Raw genomic sequence first — 22,259 nt, forward strand, 5'->3', positions numbered from 1 at the left:
GACCGATATTGAATATAATGTTCTAGATTGCCAACAATGCATAACGTATCGCAGCAATCACTATAAATGTACAACTCGCGTCTGCTCTTATCCAGAACTTGTTGCAGTCTAGATAGCGAAAGCTGATTAAGACAAATCGTTTTAGACAATCGATTAAGACAAAGCCTTTAGGCTTAAACGTTCCAAATTCGCAAGAACTCTTGAAACACTACAGTATACAGGGTACGTCGAATACAGCTTTGACGTCAAACCTTCAATATACAAACCTGTATTTAGTATCATTATCCGGCGATTAGATAACTTGTAGTGACATAAAAGGGTTTTTTCATATAAATTCTTTATTAAAACATTAACCACTCAGCTATTTCGGATTATGCATATTCAAAAACCACTCGGTGTGACTACAATTTCCGACAGTAAAAAATCAATTCGATACAATCGCGAATATCGGTCGTCCAAGAAATGTAATGAACTTACAGGCTTAGTAATGTTTCATTCTTTTAACATAGAGAGGTGTCTGTTTGTATCAAAAGAAAAATTCCAGATTTCGGCAAGACGATGTTGAATGCATTGTTAATAACGCAAATCACATTTAAAACCTTTTTGTCTGTCTGTCCCGGTGTACCCGGCGGACCAAGTTTGCCCTAACGAAGTTTTGTGGGTGACATCTCTTACATGAATAAATAAAACCATAATATTTTTACAACAATAATAAAGAAGAGGTTGTTATAATATATTAAGCTCTAAATAATACACACAATCAGTTTATTGCTTCTATTTTTCCACCGTCAAATAGCCTCGATTATTTCTAATTCGATCAATAACCATTACTGAATGCATGGCGCCACATTTATATCATTTAAGTTCTCAGTGCCCGTACTCGTGTCATAATAATTAATATTAAACATGCTATCTAATACAACTAACAATCGATTACAATAATATCAAAAAAGTATTTCTTCATTAACGTTTAATAACTTTTCAAATTGATTGATGACAATAGAAATACGATAATTTGTAAAACTAAAGTTCAGATTAGGTAATATTATAATTTAGATTTTGTTTATACAAAAACGTTAAATTTGTTCATTTTATATAAATAAAATCCTGCTACTGATTAACAGGACGTACTCACTTAAATGTATTTTTGTGTAATTTAGGTTTTTCTTTATTATTTATATCTCAGTTATATGTAAAGATATCTTTGAAGTTTTTCTTAAGTACAATCATGAAATCCAATTTGTATTAAATAAAAATAATTCTGTTAAAAATTGTCAATGTTAAGTTGATCTTATATATCTTGGGGCCTAAACTATAGTCAAGCATAGACATTAAAATGATCAATACCTAATTTACTCTGATTTTAATTTCGGATGGTGTGCAAAATCTGTAGAAAACGAAAACAATTCTTGTCTTTCAGACAGGGTTAGACTGCGGTTTGTGAATTTACGTCGATCAGTGTAAACGTTGTACATCCACATCCAGACAGTCAGATCTGGCTGGAGGCCAACGCCTAGCGACGGTAAACCTTGCTGTTTGGCTCATTGTTGTGTAATGTTTGTTTTAATTGCTAATAAAATGACGTACACAACGGACAGACGGTTTTCGTGAAAAGAACTATAGATTTCAAGAACGATTTTTTTGCTGTATTTACATTTACACAAACTTAAATATTAAAACTAATATTAAATGATTCAGTTACATTACTGGACTTTGTTTCAAGTTGGCAACAATGAAGGAAACTAAATAAGCCGCATTCTGCAAATAATAGAATAATAATCGATGTTGCCTACGTTTTGCTCTAGTTTGTGTCACAGTCGATTTACTTTCGATACGATCGGTATACGATACATTATAAAAAATAATACAAACAAGGTTACATTGTAGTTTGTTGCTTCACTAAAACTAAACTGACAGTAATTGTGATTCTGTGTAGAAATCGATATAAAAAAAAGACCACCACAATGTTAGTCCTTACTATGAATACGGTCTTCGATTAATGTCTAAATTCAAAATACACGTTAAACTACAAAACGGAATTTCCGTAATTTAAACGAGTTTTGATACCGACACAATTTAAATTGTTATTATCCCTACATGAGAATGTACCATAGCGGAAATAATCAATTAGGTCTTAATGACTAGTCTAATTAAAACTGGCACATATGTGCTAAAACTTGTCTGAAGTGGTAAGCATACAAGCGTGTAGGGTTTCGTTACGTGGTAGATGGTGGGTGTAATTAATCATGTTATCTTGTCTTCTATCTCTGTATTCCGTCAGAATAATAGATAGCCTAGCATCAAGAGACGGAAACTTATTGAGCTAGCGTGCATCTATCCTACGACCGCGTCTTCACATAGCTATGGTGGAATCGTGGTCAAGCGCTGGTTTATTTATGTTAAAAAAAACATAAAGTATAACTATTGTTTAAATAGTCACATATACTGCGTGGTTAATTTTCTCCGTCTTTACCATACTAAGCTAGAAAAGTCTACTGCCTTTAACTGCTTTGCAAGCACAAATTTTATAATCTACTAGCTTTTGCGCGCGATTCCGTCCGCGTGGAATTAAAAAAAAAACAAAAACAAGTAGCCTATGTGTTTTTCTGAACTATTTTCTACACCTATGCCAAATTTCATCCAGAACCGTTTAGCCGTTGGCTACAAACTCTAGCAAACATTCATCCCACCTATCTAAATTTTCGCATTCCTAATACTAATAAAATTAAAGTTTCTTAAACCTACTACCCCGAGGTTATGACATTATATCTAAAGCTTTTATTATTTGAGAACGCGATCTGGTTCAGTACCCTTCTATTACTGCGCATGACATTGAGTTTTGTATATTTTAGAATTGTATAATTTTGTTGCTAATTATTTCCTTATTAACGCTACGGGTTCTATTTTGAACATTCACGTTAATGTAAAGGGGAAATTAATTAACATGAATAGGTATTAATACCTAGTGAAACGTATATTTGAAGTTAAATATTTCAACATAAAATTATTGTGTATTGCGAATTAACAACATAGAAGTAAAAAAATCTCTAATTACTTCTCTCTTAAGAGAATTATTATTTAAAATGTATCTTAAATTAATAACATAGGTACTTTCTACTTACATAACCTTTAAAAGTTTTCTAACACATCTTGTCAGGATCATCACAAATAACATTCTGTGCAAATTGTACACTCGTCACTATTCTATTTAAAATATTAACACAAAATTCACAATTTTAGTTACGGCAAATTGTTTTTTTCACTACCAGCCGAATACACTGCACTATCTTTAAAGTTTTTTTACAAGTCTATTATTTTCATCTACCCTCAAGCGATTAGATTAATTTTGTTCTCTTGTGACGTAATACCCGGTTCACACTTGACTAGTTAGACAATCGGCCAGTCATAAATTGTATTGACTCACTGGCGCCATTTAGTCAGCACAGTATGCCAGCTGATTGCCAGTCCAGTTGTCGATATTAACCAACTGTACTGGTCATATGTAAATCGGGCATTTGTTTCTTTTTATTCGCATTAGGGCTTGACATATGTTTGACCCAGTTTAGTAATTAGTTCATTGTCGTAGTTAAATGTATGATTTATAACGATAGTATTTGCTTTATTACTTACTCATTGTTTTTGCAAAATGAACCTTATTCACATTTGTGTCAAAGTTAATTTTACTCTGTATTTTTATAATCATGAGATCCCCAAGTGTTGTGTAGTTAAAGAAATTAAAGTGTATCTTTAAGAAAAGTTGCACCTTCATTTGTTTCGATTCGTAACTAAAATGATTTAACATTTAAAATAAGAACGATTTTACGTCACAAATATTTACAAATTCAATTTCATTTACCTAATAAATGGTATGAGGTTATTGGTATTACCATTTTAACTTATATTTGCCTGCCATTTACTTGTAGAGTACCTTTGGTAGTTTGCGTATTCATTTAGACCCGGATCTACAGTTCTAAGGAATTCATCAGTTAACATTGTTACTTATTACTTACTATATTTACTTGAGATACTTGCTATATATTTAACTAAGCGAAGTTGTTATTACCCGGTTAATTTCTAAATTAAATCTTAATTATATATTCAAGTATTTACATTGTTGTCCATTTTTCATCTATGAATTAGACAAAAACATAATTTCATTAAACATTATAATATTAATAATAATGTATATACAATGTAGAATAATCTTCTATTGTACTTTTTATTGTTAATTTGTTAGGATAATAAAATAAAGTTCCGATTTCGTATAAAAACAAAGAGTTTTCAAGATCTATTTAAGTGAGCGACAAATATAGACGAAACATTGAAACAAAGTGCAATTTGGCTAAATCCTTGAAGTCAACAATATGGCCCGACCGTTCTATCGCCTTGAACAAATGACTAGCATTGTTGTTACACACGTCACCGAACAATTAAGAACTTAGACTTTTTATCAAATTTAAATTAATAAATACAGACATTTGATGTGTATGCAGAAAAAGTAACATAATTTTGAGGCTTTTTAAATATACAAACTACAGATTCGGTAATTAAATTATCTTGGCATTTAATTGTTCATTTGGTTACATTTATTAATTTATTAGAGATATTATAAATTGGCGAAGTCTACAAACGGTTGGTGACAGAAAACGCAATTATGTCATCGTACCAGATGGTGAACATCTTTGTTTTGCTAATTGGATAAGCATATTAAGATTTCTGTTGTATTTTACATTTAACAATAGTAAATAGGTTGATTACTGTTAAACGTTGGGGGTTGATGTTAGTCTTTGCCAAATTTCCTTTTTTATACTCTATGCTCGGACGACTATCATCTTTGATTTTTGATTGTGTGTGATAATGTTAAGAACGGAAATAAACATGTATTAATAAATACAAGTTTCATTGCAAGTATATAACAATTATTAATTCATAACGCATAAAGAAAGTAAGTAGTATGTAATCAAAGGTAATAAAGAAGATTGAACAGGAAACCAGTAATAAATACAAGCAAAACAACAAAATAAGGAAACATCCACAAATGCGGATGGCACAAGTTCCGTGATTTGACATTGTTTTTATTATCTGTTGGAACAAAATGGAACATATTTTAATTTATAACATATATGTATGGAGATTTTATACAATGGAATAAAACATGTGCCCTTATGTCATAAATAAATCGATAATTATCATTACAAAATACAGGTCACTAACCTAGACAAATGGATAGGCTATAAGACGTAATAATTGGTGCGTATTTGATTTACGTTATTTTGGCGCTGAGAATTTCCAAGCAATCCATCCATTTATACAGATCAATGATACAATTAGAATAATGTCGCTGTATGGTGATTGTGTAGATTTTTTGGTAATACGTTCGAACAGATTGTTATGACGAGAAAAGCAAAAGCACATATATTTGAATAAAGAGTAACAATTTCTCGTTGATATCTTTGTTTCATGCAACAAAAGGTATTCATCAATTATAAACGTTGATCTGATGTTGGCGGAATAATAATGCAACATAATCGTTAGTTCACTGTCGAATAGTTCACAAGAAACATATCGTTGTCTCTTTTTTTTTAAAGCATGTGAAAGAGAGATTTCATGTGTCTGGGAGTTGTGACTGTTACTGCAACAGATGTCTAGTTTAAAATCCGAATCCATTTTAAAATGATGTTACGGAATCGGCTGGGAATGCAGTCATTTGCAAGTTCCTGACAATTTGCCAAATGTCTAAGTTCCTATACGTAATGAATATGATAGTTAAGACGTTGATAATTTTGAAGAGACAGACTGTTCTAGAACGATCGAAATAAAATTATAACGACACAGATAAATAATATAAATTATCCATAAGCATAATATTTACGCTTTAACATTAACCACTTGAGCAAAAGGAGATTTATGACGATGTATTTTGGCACAATTCTCACAAACTTGTTATGATTTATTCTAATCTATAGTTAATCTAGATCTATCAAAATATTAATATTATATTTAGGGAATATACGTCGCAATATAATTCTGCAATTCTTATAGTATTGCGGATATCTATGGGCATTGTACATACTTTACCTTTTTTGAGATAATGCATTTAAAACCTAAACGTAAGTCGTTCACGTATTCATTTTTAACAGTAATAGTAAATTGTTTTTATACCTTTGTGCCAGTTTTATTAAATACGAGCTAGAATCCAAACAATACGGGTTACTCACTGAGCTCTGTTTTCATAAATTGATTGTCATTACATTAGGAAAAGTAGTTCATATACTTACTTTATCGTTAGTGCCAGCAGCACTATAATAAGGCCCACAAGGGCCATGGCAATCACCACGCCGCATATCATGTAATTCGCATCATTCGGGGCATCTGTAACAAATGAATTTAAACATTAAAGACATGACCATAAAGTTTATCTTTGTTCAACAATAATTGTTATTAATTAAACTGCCCTATAGTAATAATATTGTTACCGGAATTGTTCTTGAAAAATTATAGTCACGTTTCGATGGTGATCATTCCATTCTACGTTGTTTCTGTAATGATTATTATTTTAATTTATCGCAAAAAGATAAGTTTTTAATCTTAGATCCTGTAATTATTTTTAATTGAGCATCTGCCTGCGATCTTCTATACATATAATAAATGTGGAGTATCTGTTTGTAACATCAAAAGAAAAATTCGGGAAGACGTTGTATTTGCGTTGTTGATAACGAAAATGGCAATTAAAATTTTTTGTCTGTCTGTCTGTACGCAGGCTGCGTTTGTTCCGGGCAATCTCCGATACGGCTGCGCTGAGTTCGACCGGGCTTTCACTGGAGCGCAGCTGACATAAACGGGCATATTATAGGCTACATTTTTTAATAGATATTTGTGATTCCCGAGAATGTGATCAAAACTCTCATTTTTATCGTAAACTTGTACTAATATTGCGTATCGTACCACTTTAGATACATCGGATGTAACAAGTACAAATTTTTTTTTGCGACTCACGTGAATAGTTCAATAAACTCCTAATATCATAGATAACGTTTCCATTGTCACTTTTAACCGGTTTATACCGGTTACCTAACATGCGCGTTACATTGCGGCAATTTTATCGTAAATTTGCGATATAAAAGAATCGATCCTTGTGGGAAAATACCGGATCGATGCCGGCCCTTGCGAGCGAACGACCGCAAACCGTACATTTTATTGATTCTTTCAACACATTTAAAACTAAATACCATACCGGTGTATTAGAAAGTAGGTGTTCCCGCTTCATCCGCGTAAAATTATAAAAAAATTATTTCATTGTTTACATTTGTCAAATTTTAAATGTCAAAATTGCCGTTACCATAATCTTGCTTCCTTTATGTTAGCAGCTTGTACTTTATGATCCCTTTCACATATGAGAGATTTTTTCTAATTTAATAACCCCCCTAGTTTAATAGCGTAAAAATATATACTCTAAAGCGTATCATACGCGTAGGGCTTTTGATTAAAGAAAGAATAATTCAAAAATATGCTGTGATTGCTGACAACCTACGCCACAAAGTAGTGTGTGTAATATTAGTTACGTTTTATTATATTAGTATAGATAAAGTTATAAAATTATTAAATAATCTGACATTTAATTTAAACAACTGACAATAACTGTACAGGTAATAGTATAGAAATAATGAACTTTTATCGAGTACGGAACCGAACGATAGTAAATTATATGCCAAATACTTGCGTATTGGTATAGGTAATTTATTAAATTGGCTCCAACTGGACAAACCAAACGTATAGCAAAATAGTAAGGAAAAACAGAGTAGCATACATAATTGAAGGCAGATGATTTCATTTTAGCTCTTCATACTCACTTTCCTGTATTTATAAGCGACTAGCTGTTCCCGTGCGACTTCATCCGCATAAAATTATGCGCTATTTTATTGTTTACATGTGTCAAATTATCAATTGCAAATGTCAAAATGACATGACGTGATGACAAACCATGGCAATCTTGCTTCGTTGATGTTGACAGCAACTTATGGTCTCTTTCTCACATTAGGGTTTTATCCAAAATATTTACCCCCTAAGTTTAATGGCGCGAAAATGTATAGCCTAAAGCGTGACGTAAGTGTAGGGCTTTTTATTAAAAAAAATATTAAAAAAATATGCTGTAATTGCTGACATCTTAGGCAACAAAGAAGTGTGTGTTTACGCTTTATTATAATAGTACAGATCGTATTTTGTGTCAAACGTATTTGTTTTGCTATAAGGAAATAAGTATCAAATTTATTCCTACTGCATATTTTTTTACAATAAAAAAAGTTTTGTTACAAAACATAAGATATTTTGTATTCACATGAGTCATATAAAAATATACATGAGTATATTATATCTAAAAGAATTTATTTTTTACCGCAGTACTTTACCAATGATATCTCACATCCGGTAGCGTTCGACATTCAAATACTTTGTTAATAGATCAAGATAGTATAAATTGTATGGCCATATCTTTGACATTACTAACCCGCTCTGCGTTTCCACTACCACAGCAAGTTTCTTAACACATACTGTCATCTGATTTCTACTCTTTGTAAAAACTGAGACGTTTAGTCACGCCTTGATTCCTATGCGCTTACTTGGAGGTGGGCACACTACTCGATTTTTAATTGTGCAACTAAACAGTTGAATGGGCAACGAAACAATCGACAATCGTACAAAAGTTTAGCGATACTTTAGTCTAAAGAATGCGCCAGCTCTAAAGAGTTCAATAATTTATGTTTAGACAACGTCGTTCTAAACTTTAGTTAAACAATGATTTCAATATGCAGTTTAATCTATGACATATTTGTATAACAATAGAACTTATTTTGGATCGTCGGTAAGATCGCCTTTTTTCGCCACGCCTTCCTTTATAACAAGTACTAACGGACGATTATGTGGAAATTATCAATTTAAAACTTTATAGAGTAGATGATAAAGAAGGAAATTGAATGTATCTATTAAGTAGCCCTTGGTCATTAGCCCGTTCACCAGGTTAACTTGACACCGACAAACCGTTTCGTTTATTCGTGAAATTTGTTGACGGTTTACCGACATCAGGTGTTCTAGTAAGTGCATCGTCCGGTCGTCAGCGCGAGGTGAATGTACTTGCACGGTTTCTTTTAGGCTTCCGAACGAGTTCTAATTACCTCAATGTATCGCAATTTTATAACCCGGTTTAGTCTTTGCATAAACAAGTTTTTAGACTGTTATCTTCAAAGACTTGTGAGTTATCTTATTAATATTATAACTGCGAAAGTTTAGATAGATGTTTGTTAGAGTTTGTAGTCTAAACAGCTGAATGGATCTCTATGAATTTCCGTATGGATGTAGAGGATAGTCTTTTGTTTTAAATCCCACAGGGACGGATTCGCGAGCGAAAGCTAGTATTTAAATAATAAAGACATTAGATATTAAAGTACGCTTCTTAAGGAAATATCAAGAATAAAGCTAAAACAACATACAATATTTTTTTTATGATAACTTTAGATTAATCGTTTAATAACATGTAAACCACTTAGAATGTTATCAGTTAAGGAACTTCTGTGAAGATCACGAAATAAGGACAAATGTAGAGGAAATGAATTGTTAATTTGCGAATCAAAGACGTGATTTGATCCTTCCGTGTGTGTTCTCAAAATATTAATAAGAAACAAAGATTATGAACCCTTACAGAAATAAATATATTACTTAAATAAACAAAAAAATTATTAAATATTCAAGCCACACATATGAGACAAAAAGGAAGTTTTGTGTACAAATATCAAAGTAAAATCATAATTTACTTATAACGGTTTAATTAATAATTTATAAAAAAATATATTAATACCAACATCCTGGCAATTTTACTGGCAATAACAATTAATTAAGAGAAAATCTGTCGGATGAATATATATTTAATTTCTATTGGCAAGACCTCATCACAGATTAAAATGTGTTGGGTATTCGTATATCTATATCCACAAAAGCGGTTGGTTGCTAGACGTTTACGTCCGTGTGGCATCTATCTTATATTCTAATTATTTTGAAGCGATTTACTATGATCAGATTTATCCTGTAATAAATTCGCTATCGGAATACGCGGACGTCCGCACGTCCACGACGCATGTGGCATTTTTAAACACGACGGACGTTACTTTGGCTAGTTAATTTCCTTTAAAAATGCTTTAAGCACGTAATGGGAACAAAGACTCGATAGTACTGCAATCGAATTATAATTGGTATCCAAATGTTTTAGAAAAGTAATTACTGAAATAAAGATTTTAAAAAGGCAAGAACTACTATAACACTACGACAGAGTTTGGTTGCATTTACTTTATAATTGTTTCGAAAAACAGTTTTATTTGAAAATTAAAAAATACAAATATTTCATATAATTTCGCAGTAATAATACCATATATTGTATTAATCTTACTTCTCACTAATACTATAAATACGGAAGTTTAGATGTATGGATGGATGTTTGTTAGAGTTTGTAGCCTAAACGACTCAACGGATCTTGATGAAATTTGGCATAGACGAAGAGGATAGTCTGGAAGAACACATAGGCTACTAGCTTTTGTTTTTTTATTCCCACTCGATATAGTTGCGCGATAAAGTTATAACTCAATATGTTTAAGTCTCGTCGACTGATTTTCTTTTTAATATCGAATTACTTCAAACAAGTCCACCATAATTTAATATAATGTAACAATGTGTCAGGTTGTATTGTATTTTAAGTACATAGAATTTATAGCCTACGGTGCATATAGTTGGCGCCAGGTATACTGCAATATCAACATTTTCTTACACGTGTAACCTTCTTACAAACGGTTCAAAGTCTGTGACCCGACTGCTGACTGTATTTCTGGGTACAAGTGTATCTGGGCGCATCGTATTACACGATGCAACCTGTGTAAGGTCATGCAGATTTAAAACGCAAGCATTAATGTCTCATTCAAATTGTGTACTACTGATCTGTGGAAAGATTTGTCTCTAATTTTATTCCAAAAAGACGTTCTCGAATTTATGTGAGGTTGTCAACCCATAGTGTCAAAGGCTACTCAATTTCGGAGTGTAATGTCATCGCAATCTACTAAATTAATTAAGCATATAAGGTTAGGTCGCAAGAGAACGGACAATAAAAAAACATAATATATTTGGTAGTATTTTTAAATTATTTTCAAAACTAACATCAAAGGCACACAGATTACCAAAGACGTGTAGGTTAACATGTCGTTTGGAAACATGTAGCTAATTAAAACATTGCTAAACAATGGTGATTGTAAAAGAACGGTACAACGCACGTGACCGCTGTGATGTAAACCATAACTCTTAATTACAGCCGACCAATCAATGAAAACCACGCTTTACTTTTGGTTATGTTGAAAACCAAGAATTGAAATATACGTCTACAAGGGTCTATTTGAAAGCAGACTTCTTTACGCTTCATACACTTTGGAACATTAATTTCAATCTATCTTTCAGTTGTAATACCAAAATAAATCAATGACAAAGAAATTTTATTCGTTAATCTCTTTTGAAACTTACTTTGAGTTCAAAGAAACGGTTAAACAAAAGACACTGTAAATGATTACTGTATTCATTTTAGATCGTTTGAAAACTGGATGATATGGAGCAACAAAGATAATACTAACGTAGATATATTATACAGCATGATGAACAAATCAAAATTGAAGCTTAGCCAAACTATGATGCCAAAAAGTCAGGTCGCCGCCAGCAGCTGTGGTTTGTTTGTTTATAAAACTTTGGTGTGGCTACAGTTTTATAACGGGAACATGTGCGAATTTTGTGATGTTGTTTTAAATCCGGATTAATTATTTTCTTAGGAACAGACTTAGACTTTTGCAATAACTATAATATCGTGAAAACGTTTTAATTCATCACGTAACTGTTAAAATACGCGTTGAAATCTATTTATTTCCAACGTGTGTTTTAATATCGCGTACTTTTACGTTCCATTGAATCTAAAAGTTATGGTCATATGACCAAATATATATGACCAAATCAATCAAGGTATACTCCGCCTGAAATCTAATATTGATATTACTAAAATGAGACGTCAGATTGATTATATTGACTAAGTAGTGCGTCAAGAAAATTACGTTATTGAGTCACATGACATTTTGAAATATAGCATTGTTGTGATAGATCCAGTAAGATAAAGAATTTAGATTTATAGTATCACTTTCGTCTCTTTAATCATAAGTTAGTTTCATAATTACGCTTCTTTTCTTCAGATCATTTGGAGCATTTTTAAACACTTGTATTCCAACATTAACGCGGGCACACGCCTTTGACTAAACTATTCCACGATTGTTGAGCGATTGCTTCGCAGCCAATTCAAATATTTAATTGCACAACTAAATCGCAACTAACGCGACTAAGCAGTTGTGAGATAGTTTAGTCAAAAGTGTGGCGCATGCTCTTATGTTCAGACTTTCCGTATTGTCACCTGTCAACTATGAAACACGGATACCGTCTTGTCGACCTCGATTTTGATACAAGACGTGAAAGTTTATTTATTATATCAGTAACTAATTAACAGTTATAATTACATTCATAATTGAATTTTAGTTTATTTATAGGTTCATTCTGTGCTAAGATTTTAAAATATACTGTTACGTACGTTATTTTTTTAAAACACTAACACATTGAAATCTATTGAAAGCCTCAGGTACGACCGTTCTTTTTTACTCGAATAACGTCTTCGTTTTGTTGCACATCTGAGAAAGGCAGGCAGGTATATTGAGTCGCTCCCTACTTCAAACATCAGTTAAAATGGCGGACTTATACTGGGTTTCTGAAGTTACCATTTATTTTATTAATACCAAAGAATTAATTAGCTTTAGATTGACCTATGTTTTCAAACAGTAAAACTCAAGTGATGTAGTTTGGATACACATTTGATGAAGGTATCGAATAAAAACGCTAGAGATTGATTAAAGTAGCTAGGAAACCGGCCATTACTCGGCTCAAGCATTTGCCCATCTATATTCGTGTGCATACACAATTACGTACGTTTTGAATACGTAGACGAACGTGCTCTTAAATCTCCTGATAAGGCATTCGTTGCACATACGCATTTCTATTGGACATTACATCAGCTATTAGAGAGAAAATATTGCGTTTTCAATAAACGAATACGCCGACATCGATATGGATAATCTGTTATAACATTACATTTGCTTGCCTTACAACATTTTTATACAGAATTCGTTTACTTTTCGTAATAATGTAACGTAACACTGAAACAATCGTTACATGTTGTGTAAGACTCTTTTAAAAGAAAAAAAAACTATCACTTCATGTTTACAGTCTGCATATATTTAATGCGGAATAAGAAACACAAACATTATTCTCAGGTAAAGAATACACTTAAAATCACACATACTTCTCTACAAGCATACACAGAATGTATTTTGAACTCTAGTATTCGAATTACAAGACTGTTAGATAAAATCACGATATTTTTTGCTATATTCAAAGCGAAATCCTAATTGTTATTATTCAACCACGAGTGTAAAAAAAAATCAAACTTTCAAACATAATCTAGGCCAGCAAAAGTGAGTGAAAGTGACTTCCTTTCGACCTTTCAAACTATTAATTCATGTCAAGCCGTACCGAGACGTCGATCTTTATTCCGGCGCAATAACAAGGAGTTGCAACTGTACATTATCAAACTATATGTGATCTCTGATTCAGAGAAATATAGCCCGTAACACGTCTAGTTAACGGCTATTATTGCCTGCATAATTGTAGTGTTAGTGTTTGCTTTAGTAACAAAGGCTTAAGATACCACAGACTGTACTAAGGACGATTAAGTAACTTATTCTTGTAAGCGACTTTCACTTCTGAGTGATCGTGGTCTATTTACGGAAGACTGGTACAGTTTGAGAGAAAGCCATGCAACGAACGGCTCGTACGCGGGTTTCTAATTAAGAAAAAAATGTATGGACTAATGTAATCTTACTAATATTATAAATGCGAACGTATAGAAGGATGGATGTCGATGATTGGCATTCATGTGGATGACAATAGTCTGAAAAAATGCATTGTCTTTTATTTTTTTTAATTCCACGCGGATGGAGCCGCGGGCAAAAGCTAGTTAACTGATATCTACATGATTAATTCCTTGATGAGGTTCTTTACCTATATAAACATTTTTGGTTGAAAATAATTTATATTCACTTGGATTTCCTACCAATATATTGATGAATATTGTATGAATTATACCGAAAGTATAAACAACATAAAACTGGCAACACAGTTGCGCTTTTATTATTAAACAGTGAGGTGTTCAACCCCTCGGCGTCAGCAGGCTAAAGCAGGATCACAATAAAAGAAAAAAAAACAACCGGGATCGGTCGGTCGGCGGGGAATGCGCGCCATTTTCGATCAAAATAGATGCTAAGGGGAAGGAAGCAAGACTTAAATTATATTTAAATCATAATAAATTAGAAAAGAGATCTTAGTAGTATGGAACTTTTAATTATTAAGTGATTTTATTTTCTGGAGCTCAGATAATCTAAGTATTGGACTCTTCAAATAGACAAATGAAGTTAAATGTTATGTTTGGGTATAGTAAGTATTATACTTCTAGCTTTCGCCCGCGACTCCGTCCGCGTAGAATTAAAAAAAAAATAAGTTAGTAGCCTATGTGTTCTTCCAGACTTCAGTCGTTTAGGTTACAAACTCTAACAAAGACCCATCCATCTAAACTTTCGCATTTATAATATTTGTTATATTAGTAAGATTTTCACTTCAGTACTAATGTTCAATTTTAGAACAATGTCTGATATTTTCTTGAATAATAATTTTTAACAATACTAACATTACATGTTTTATCACGACAATGAAGGAATAATTAAATACATACGCGCATTATCAACTTTAATAATTAAAGCTATCACAAAGAAACTTATTAATTAAACGCAAAGGCAGTTAACCTATGAATATCAACATTTAATTACTATTATTATAATCATTAATATGTAAAACTATTATTTTATCTTCCTAAAGCAATTAAGTATTTCCTTACATATTAATGTTTAGTTGATTGTGTTATAGTAAAGAGGGTCGAATTACGTTTTAAAAGCTAATATTTTATTCTAAATAATTTTATAAAAACTAGCCTATTCTCGTTTAGCAAAGATTACACACTTTTCACATGTTTTACACACTATATACTTTAAGTCTCTAGTGTGTAAAAACGTGTAATTATACCGCCAAAGTAACCACGTTAGTAGCAACGTTATAGGAAATTGTTATATGCCAATTACTGAGTCATCTACCCTGTAGACGTAGCTTACTCATGCTCCATAGTAAGATACTTTTATAATATACCACAGAGTAATAAAGACAGAGAGATCGTTTCCTGAGACCTCTCGACCGTTTAACGTCTTCACGTGTCGTATGGGCGATAAACGTATCGTATAGTCCCAAATGTGTAATGAAATAAAGATAAGACACCCGGAATATATATTTACATTTGAAACTATTTCATAACATTATTTTTATGAAGTTGTCTGTAAATAATACATCTGTGTAAAATAATTATGACATTTGTGAGTATTTAATGATAGAATCTATTAAAATTGTTTAAAACCGATTAGCCAGAGAACTACCGGCGAAAAAAAAGTACTTAAACAGGATTACGATTAGAATTATTGTTTTGCTACTTAAGTACTTACTTTTTTGTCATAATTACAGCTGCGGGAAGTCCTTAAGGTTTTTTTATCAACAATAATAACAATGTACAATTAGGCAAGGGGGTTTACCGACAAAAATGTTTTTAATACTGGTAATCATCTGTTAAATTACATGAGTATAGTAATAATGCGATAGTGTTAAAATAAATCCTGTTTAGTGATTTTACAGCGTCCGTATGTATTAGAGCGTTAAAAAACCGTCCGTACGAATGAGGGTTACAAGAATAGGCTTCACAGCATGCCATTAAAATACAACATTGACAAACATGAAATTGATGCGATTTTACCGCGCTGTAATAATCTAAGTGGTATCGAGTGTTTTACAATACAAGCGTAGAAGAATGATAACCTGACTGGTTATTGTCAATATTTTTTATTTTTAAATCTATTTGAATTTCGAATTCTCACATTAAAGCTGACAGCTAGCCGTAGGTACTACAATTGTTAACGTTTCTCACCGAGTATGGCGGTTGGGGAATTATTTTTAATTGTTATAATTATTCTCACGTTTCCTCTGGCAATATTTACTACTCACGCCATATCAGCATGTCTTAGCGTGCTTGAGTATATTACATGGTTGAATTTGATGGTCATCCCCAAGAATTACGGCCAATGTCACGATGAGGGTCAAAGTGACGATTTCATGGGTGTGGTGGCAAGATAAATGTATTTTTATTAATAATAAGTTGAAATAAAAGACCTTCGAACTTCCATCTTCAAAATTTGTGACCCATATTTTCTAATCTCGCAAATATAAGGAATATTACATTTTAAAATCTCTTGCTATAGTGATAGTTATCCTTGATGTTACTATTGAGACAAGAAAAGAATTTGTTTATTTATTAGTATAAGAATATAAAGTGTTATATAAACATTTTCTAATATAACACACACGATCTATTTAAAATGTTAATCTATGTGTTTGTATTAGTTATTAGATGAAGGGTATGAAACAGACAGTGAGTATGCGACTAGAAATAGCCCAAGCGGTATCATCGGTTCAATCTTAACGTAAACTCATCCTTGTTAAAGATAATATGGTGTGAATCACCTTCGAATGTCTACGGAATTAGAGCAACTATCGTCTAGTGATATAGGAATCTTATAACAAAAATTTCTTATGCATATAGATTGTACTTGCTAACATCAATTAGGAAGTGCTAGACGAAAGTGTCAGTGATGGATGATTTGTTTAATATGATCTTAACATAATTATGTCTTTGTATATGTATTTTTTTAAAGTAATACAAATCCTATTAACATGGATATTCAGAATGTTATGGAAGACAATTTAAAAACAAATTAACCCTTTACAAACTTATTAACGTTTTGCATTGTGTTATGACTCACAACAACCACATTGTTAATGCATACCGACAATTTAGCGACATCTGGCGGAAAGGGGGGACACGCATGCAAAGAACCCGTGGGTCGTGTCTTTCCGTTGCCTGTGCAACAATATTAGCTGTAACAATGTGCTATCCTAATAGAATAATAATTAAGGTTAAATGGTCATGAATGGAATTACATTACCCGCATGTAATGCATTCTTTTAAAATTTGATATAAATAGATTAAGAGATAAGCATAATACATTTTATATTATGAAGATATTTAATTCCTTCGGCGTAGTCACACTTAGTGCAAATGTATTTTTCTTATATGTCAGTTTACTTATAAACAACACTCTTTTCTGTTACATTTTTTTAAAATATGACCAAATCGCAATGTACATGCACAACAAAACAAGTCGACGGCATTTCCGTTCGTTTCCCTTCTATTATCAAAAGTTCTTCCATTGTTTAAAACCAGACAGTTTATTTTTATTGTTGAAAAGGAACCAGTCCCCTAGCGGTTTGGCACCTACTTATGCCAATGACCGTCTGTAAGTTGTTCCACCGGTCTGTAATAAAAACTGTAGTGTAACATGGTACTTTGCGGTCACAAACTTGTTAGATTTCTTATCATAGCTTGCACTGCTGTAACAATTATATAAAAATGCTACCTTTTGTCGGCGACTCTGTCTTCTTAAAAACTTAATAAGTAACCTATGGGTGTTCTTTTAGATTATGTTCTACATTTCTGCTAATTTTCATCGAGTTCTGTTGTACCGTTCTAAAAATTCCTTCTAACAAACATCCATACATCTGTTAAAATGTTCGCGGCTTTTACAAAGGAGAGATCTCTGCTGAAGTATTAACTAGATATTAAAAACTGTATTATTCATCATGATAACGCCTATCGTGACATATTACGAAGATAACTAAGTAGTCAATCTTATCACAATTGTCGCTAAATGGGAACACCATACTTTTTCTTTATTATACGTTAAATCAAAAATGCTGGCTTAAAACTCCACAGATGCAACCAAAAGTTGTCTTTTTTATTAATTATTTTGTTTAATTATATTTAAGTAAGCTGTCTTGTCTTTGCGTTTATTAGATGGTTGGCTCTGATTGTTCATACTGATTGAAGAGAATTTCGTTTAAGTTCGTTCAATGAAATGCGTGGGACCTTTGATCGTGGTTATTGGTGCATATTGGAGTACAATGATCGTGGGGTTAACGTCTCAATGACAAATTACTCCGCGCGACAGCTATAGTGCGGGCAACTTCCGTCGCATGTGATATCCGGCGCCAAGCTGGCGCTTCGTAAGGAGGGCACGGTTTGTACACTAAAGTACAGTGATGTATAATTCGAACAGATATTTCGTTGTATTGTTCTAACAACCTAGAAACTAAGGAACGAAATATAAATTCAACATTAAGCTTAGTGCATTAGTAATTGCTCTACTAAATGCATTTCTAACAGTCAATTGCTTACGTGTGTGTTGTTACCAAACAGCGAAAGTTATTTGATTTTCAAATAATTACGTAAGCGGCGCTACAGTTCGAACCCCAACTGGATAAGCCGCGAAAATGAATGCAGAATGCACTGCTAAGTCGATAAGCACAATGTCTTAATTTTAATACTGATTTCAAAGATGGTATAAAAACTTGATAAACAAGAAAAGAAATAATAAAGCGTTGCCTTTAACATCACCCTAGTAATTTCTAATCGAATATTGGAAAATGTTTTAAAAATTGTTACAATCGTATTAAAAAATGTGTACTAATTACTTGATATTTGATACTAAGCAAAATTTTCCAGTTTCGTCATTGATAAATCCGTAACGTTACTAACATCTAATGAATAGGAAGGTTATGTTTTTTTAACCATTATTAATTTTTAACCTAACCATTAAATGATTAATCTGACGACGAGGAAACAATGGAATTAATTTTACGTCTTACGAGTTATACAACTGATCTTCAATAACACGGATTCTCCCAACATAGTTCCTTCCTTCTTAAATTACCACAAAATGAAACTCTAATCATATTTTAATAAGTATTTACACAAAATTACTTTGCATATGTCACAAGAAAAAAGAAAATTATTGTAATCTCTGACTTTCGTTAATCTATGTTATTACTAATAGAAATAAAATTAACTGTCAATGAGTATAAACATATAGCGATATGTTATCAGATAGCGGCACCTTGAGCTCGTTTACAAATACGCCTTACCAATTATTGACATAATTATTTCCGTATATTAACACGATTATTTAAAAATAGAACAACGCAATCTTATCCAAATTAATTTAAAATTAGAATATTTTAGCGGCTCTAACATTTTGATTAATAATTATGACTTAAATAAGTAAAATAAAGAAAATCCAAGAGACATGATTTTATGATTCTAATGACTAGGATACGCCGGCGATTTTGCCTGTGCGGAAATAATTTTTTAGGTAAAAAGATAATATCAAACAATTGATCCTCATTACTACATAGTACATAGTAATATCTTAACGTCTCATATTCTGCAACACGTAAAATATTAATAATTCATTTCATCTTAGAAGGTTTGAATATATTTATAAAATTACAATAGTTATCTTTATCTCCAGTACGAAAGAGATTAATTTACAATGCACCGACTTGACAATGAGCACATCTCTGTAGTTAATAATCAGTGCATGACCTATCCTTCCCTCGCTTATAATGCAAACCACAGTTGCGATATCACATCCAACAAACCTACGATAAGGTTCGACAACGCTATCATATAACAGTGCAGTCCTTCTTAGAAAAATAAACGGTCGAAGTAAACGTAGAACCAGTTTTAAAGCTGCCTTTACACTTGAATTTTGAATGAATAATTGTGTCACAAGAATGCTGTATAGATTTTTTTGAAGATATGATTTTTAAACATAAACGTAAAGAATAAACCAAAACTACTTACAAATTTCTCTCTTATATAACATCACAAGTCGCACAATATTTTATAAATCAAAATTTATAAAAATGTAAGACGTTTACGCGTGACTGTACATTGTGAATATAGAGATATATCTGACTGTATGTTAGCAACAGCTGTGACATGTCAAAACAAAGACAACCATGAACACAAACTACTTTTTAACGTGATATATGTTCATATAGCATTGGTCTCTCGTTAAATTCATTGCCAATTCTGTCAGCTAATATAAAATGCTCAATTTTTATTATTGGTTCGTCATAGGAAGCTCTTATAAAAAATGTCTGCATATTCTCTTGAAACTCCCTAATAGTAATGGTTTACATTATAAAGAGTATACTCTCTTATAGGCTGGCAACTCATCTACGGTTTTATTCGCGTTGCAGATGTTCATAGGCGTCGGATCAAATAACATTATGCAATCCGATTCTCGTTTGCCCTCTTCTCCCATAAAAAAACATAGGCCTAAGAAGAAGAAAATTGATACCTCGTTTCTCAAAATCGATCAAGGTATTTAAAATAAAGAATAAAGACAGACATACGCATACTTACTGGTTAAAAAACATTCTGCAGTCACACCTAATTTATAACGATCGATAAGGGTGAAGTGAAATCGCATGTTTATACCTTGTTGGTACTGATTTTAAAATGGGGGCCATGGCTAATTTGCTTCCGTACCAACTCGTAAGTGGAGCGGGCTATTTGAATATAATAGACTACTCATGACTCATTGCTAAATGTTTCCTGCGAATCCCTTTTGAATGTTAATTATCGGACTACTTAGTTTTAATTTAATTGCATTAAGAATTTGGCAAGAATGCATTAGTCATCCCAAATTTATGAAATGTCTCCGATAAGAGTAAATAAATGTGCTTTATTAACTTAGTGGCTTTTGCTCGCGTCTATTGTGTCGCAGCAAATTCAAGCAAAATATGCGTATATAAGCTTATAGGAATCAACAGTTGTGCGATATTTTAGTTTCAGGTGTGCGCACGCTCATAACGAAATGTTGACATTCAACAAGAGGTTGTTGTCCCCGCTACATGTCAGGTGACAACTGACAAGACATACTTCCCGCCTTTGTCAGTTACACAGTAGGCATTCCATACTTTTCCAATAATCGGTTCAAACCGGTGAATTTAAAGTATAATGAATGTGATAAAGCTATAAGCATCTGTTAAAATATAAAATCAAAATTAAATACAAATTTTATCATGGTTTCTTTGATATGTATGGTAAAATGGTTGACATATATTTCGAGTGTCACATTTAAGAATCCTTTAAAAGTAACAATATAAAGTGAACTTGTTTTTAAACTATATATATATGTTCCACCTTAACCTTTCTACAAAAAAGGTAAATGTTTCGTATTGGAATAAACTTTAACCTTCATCTGACATATCTCAGAACCTCGACGGTTTGTTAAAGAGCTTTAGTAATGCATAATTTGACATTAAGTACCACGCTCAGTTCTTTAATCGTACTATCAGGAATCATCATGTCTCCTTCCTTATCCTACTCCCACAGGGTTGGCACCGCCTTTCGTCCTCCAAATAACTCTATCATCTGTCATCTCAGTCATCTCTTCCTTCTTGAGCATGTCACCTTTCACGCGATCCATTTGTCTCTTTCCATGTCTACCTCTACCAATGTATATCTCTCAAACTTCCTCTGATCGTAGCGGGAATCTTTTCCTAAAACAATGATAGGAACAATATGTCTTATACAATGTTATGGAAGGGTAATCCTTAAGATTAGACATTGTACGATTTGTAGATACATATATTTAAGTTTATTGGATGTCAATCATACGACACGCGTTCGCTAACGCAACGTAACAAATATATCCAAAGTGCGTAGTTTGTCAATGACATTTCGTTTTACCATTTAACCCGTACTTGAACTGTGTATTAATAATTAGACAGAGAACATTATTTTGTGGCACATGCTGATTTATGAAAGGAAACATAAGCTTAGAGGCTGACCAACCTCTCTCTTTGAATAGACAGAAGGCCGACCACGCTTTTGTATATTTAAAACAAATGACTTCTACAGCAATGTAACCTTTTGTTGAAAGTTTAAGACAATGCCAGCAATATTAAACACTTACGTGTTTTATATTAACTTTCATATTTACCTTAGGAAACAAAATACTGCGGTTTCATGATGTTTTAGATAACATATATGTTAAGTGTAACATATTTTCATTTCAAAGTAGTGTGTCAAA

General features: G+C 32.3%; 1 protein-coding gene across 1 annotated transcript in view; it reads right to left on the minus strand.

Moving 5' to 3' along the window:
- Positions 1 to 22,259, minus strand: part of LOC106103451 — a 144,602-nt gene that overhangs the window by 7,967 nt on the left and 114,376 nt on the right. Inside the window, exon 4 of the mRNA XM_013283231.1 lies at positions 6,279 to 6,372. Within this exon, the coding sequence (XP_013138685.1) occupies positions 6,279 to 6,372 (94 nt within the window). The remainder of the gene's footprint in view (positions 1 to 6,278; positions 6,373 to 22,259) is intronic.

The sequence above is a fragment of the Papilio polytes genome, unplaced genomic scaffold (genome assembly GCF_000836215.1).
Source record: "Papilio polytes unplaced genomic scaffold, Ppol_1.0 DF823731.1, whole genome shotgun sequence".
Taxonomy (NCBI): domain Eukaryota; kingdom Metazoa; phylum Arthropoda; class Insecta; order Lepidoptera; family Papilionidae; genus Papilio; species Papilio polytes.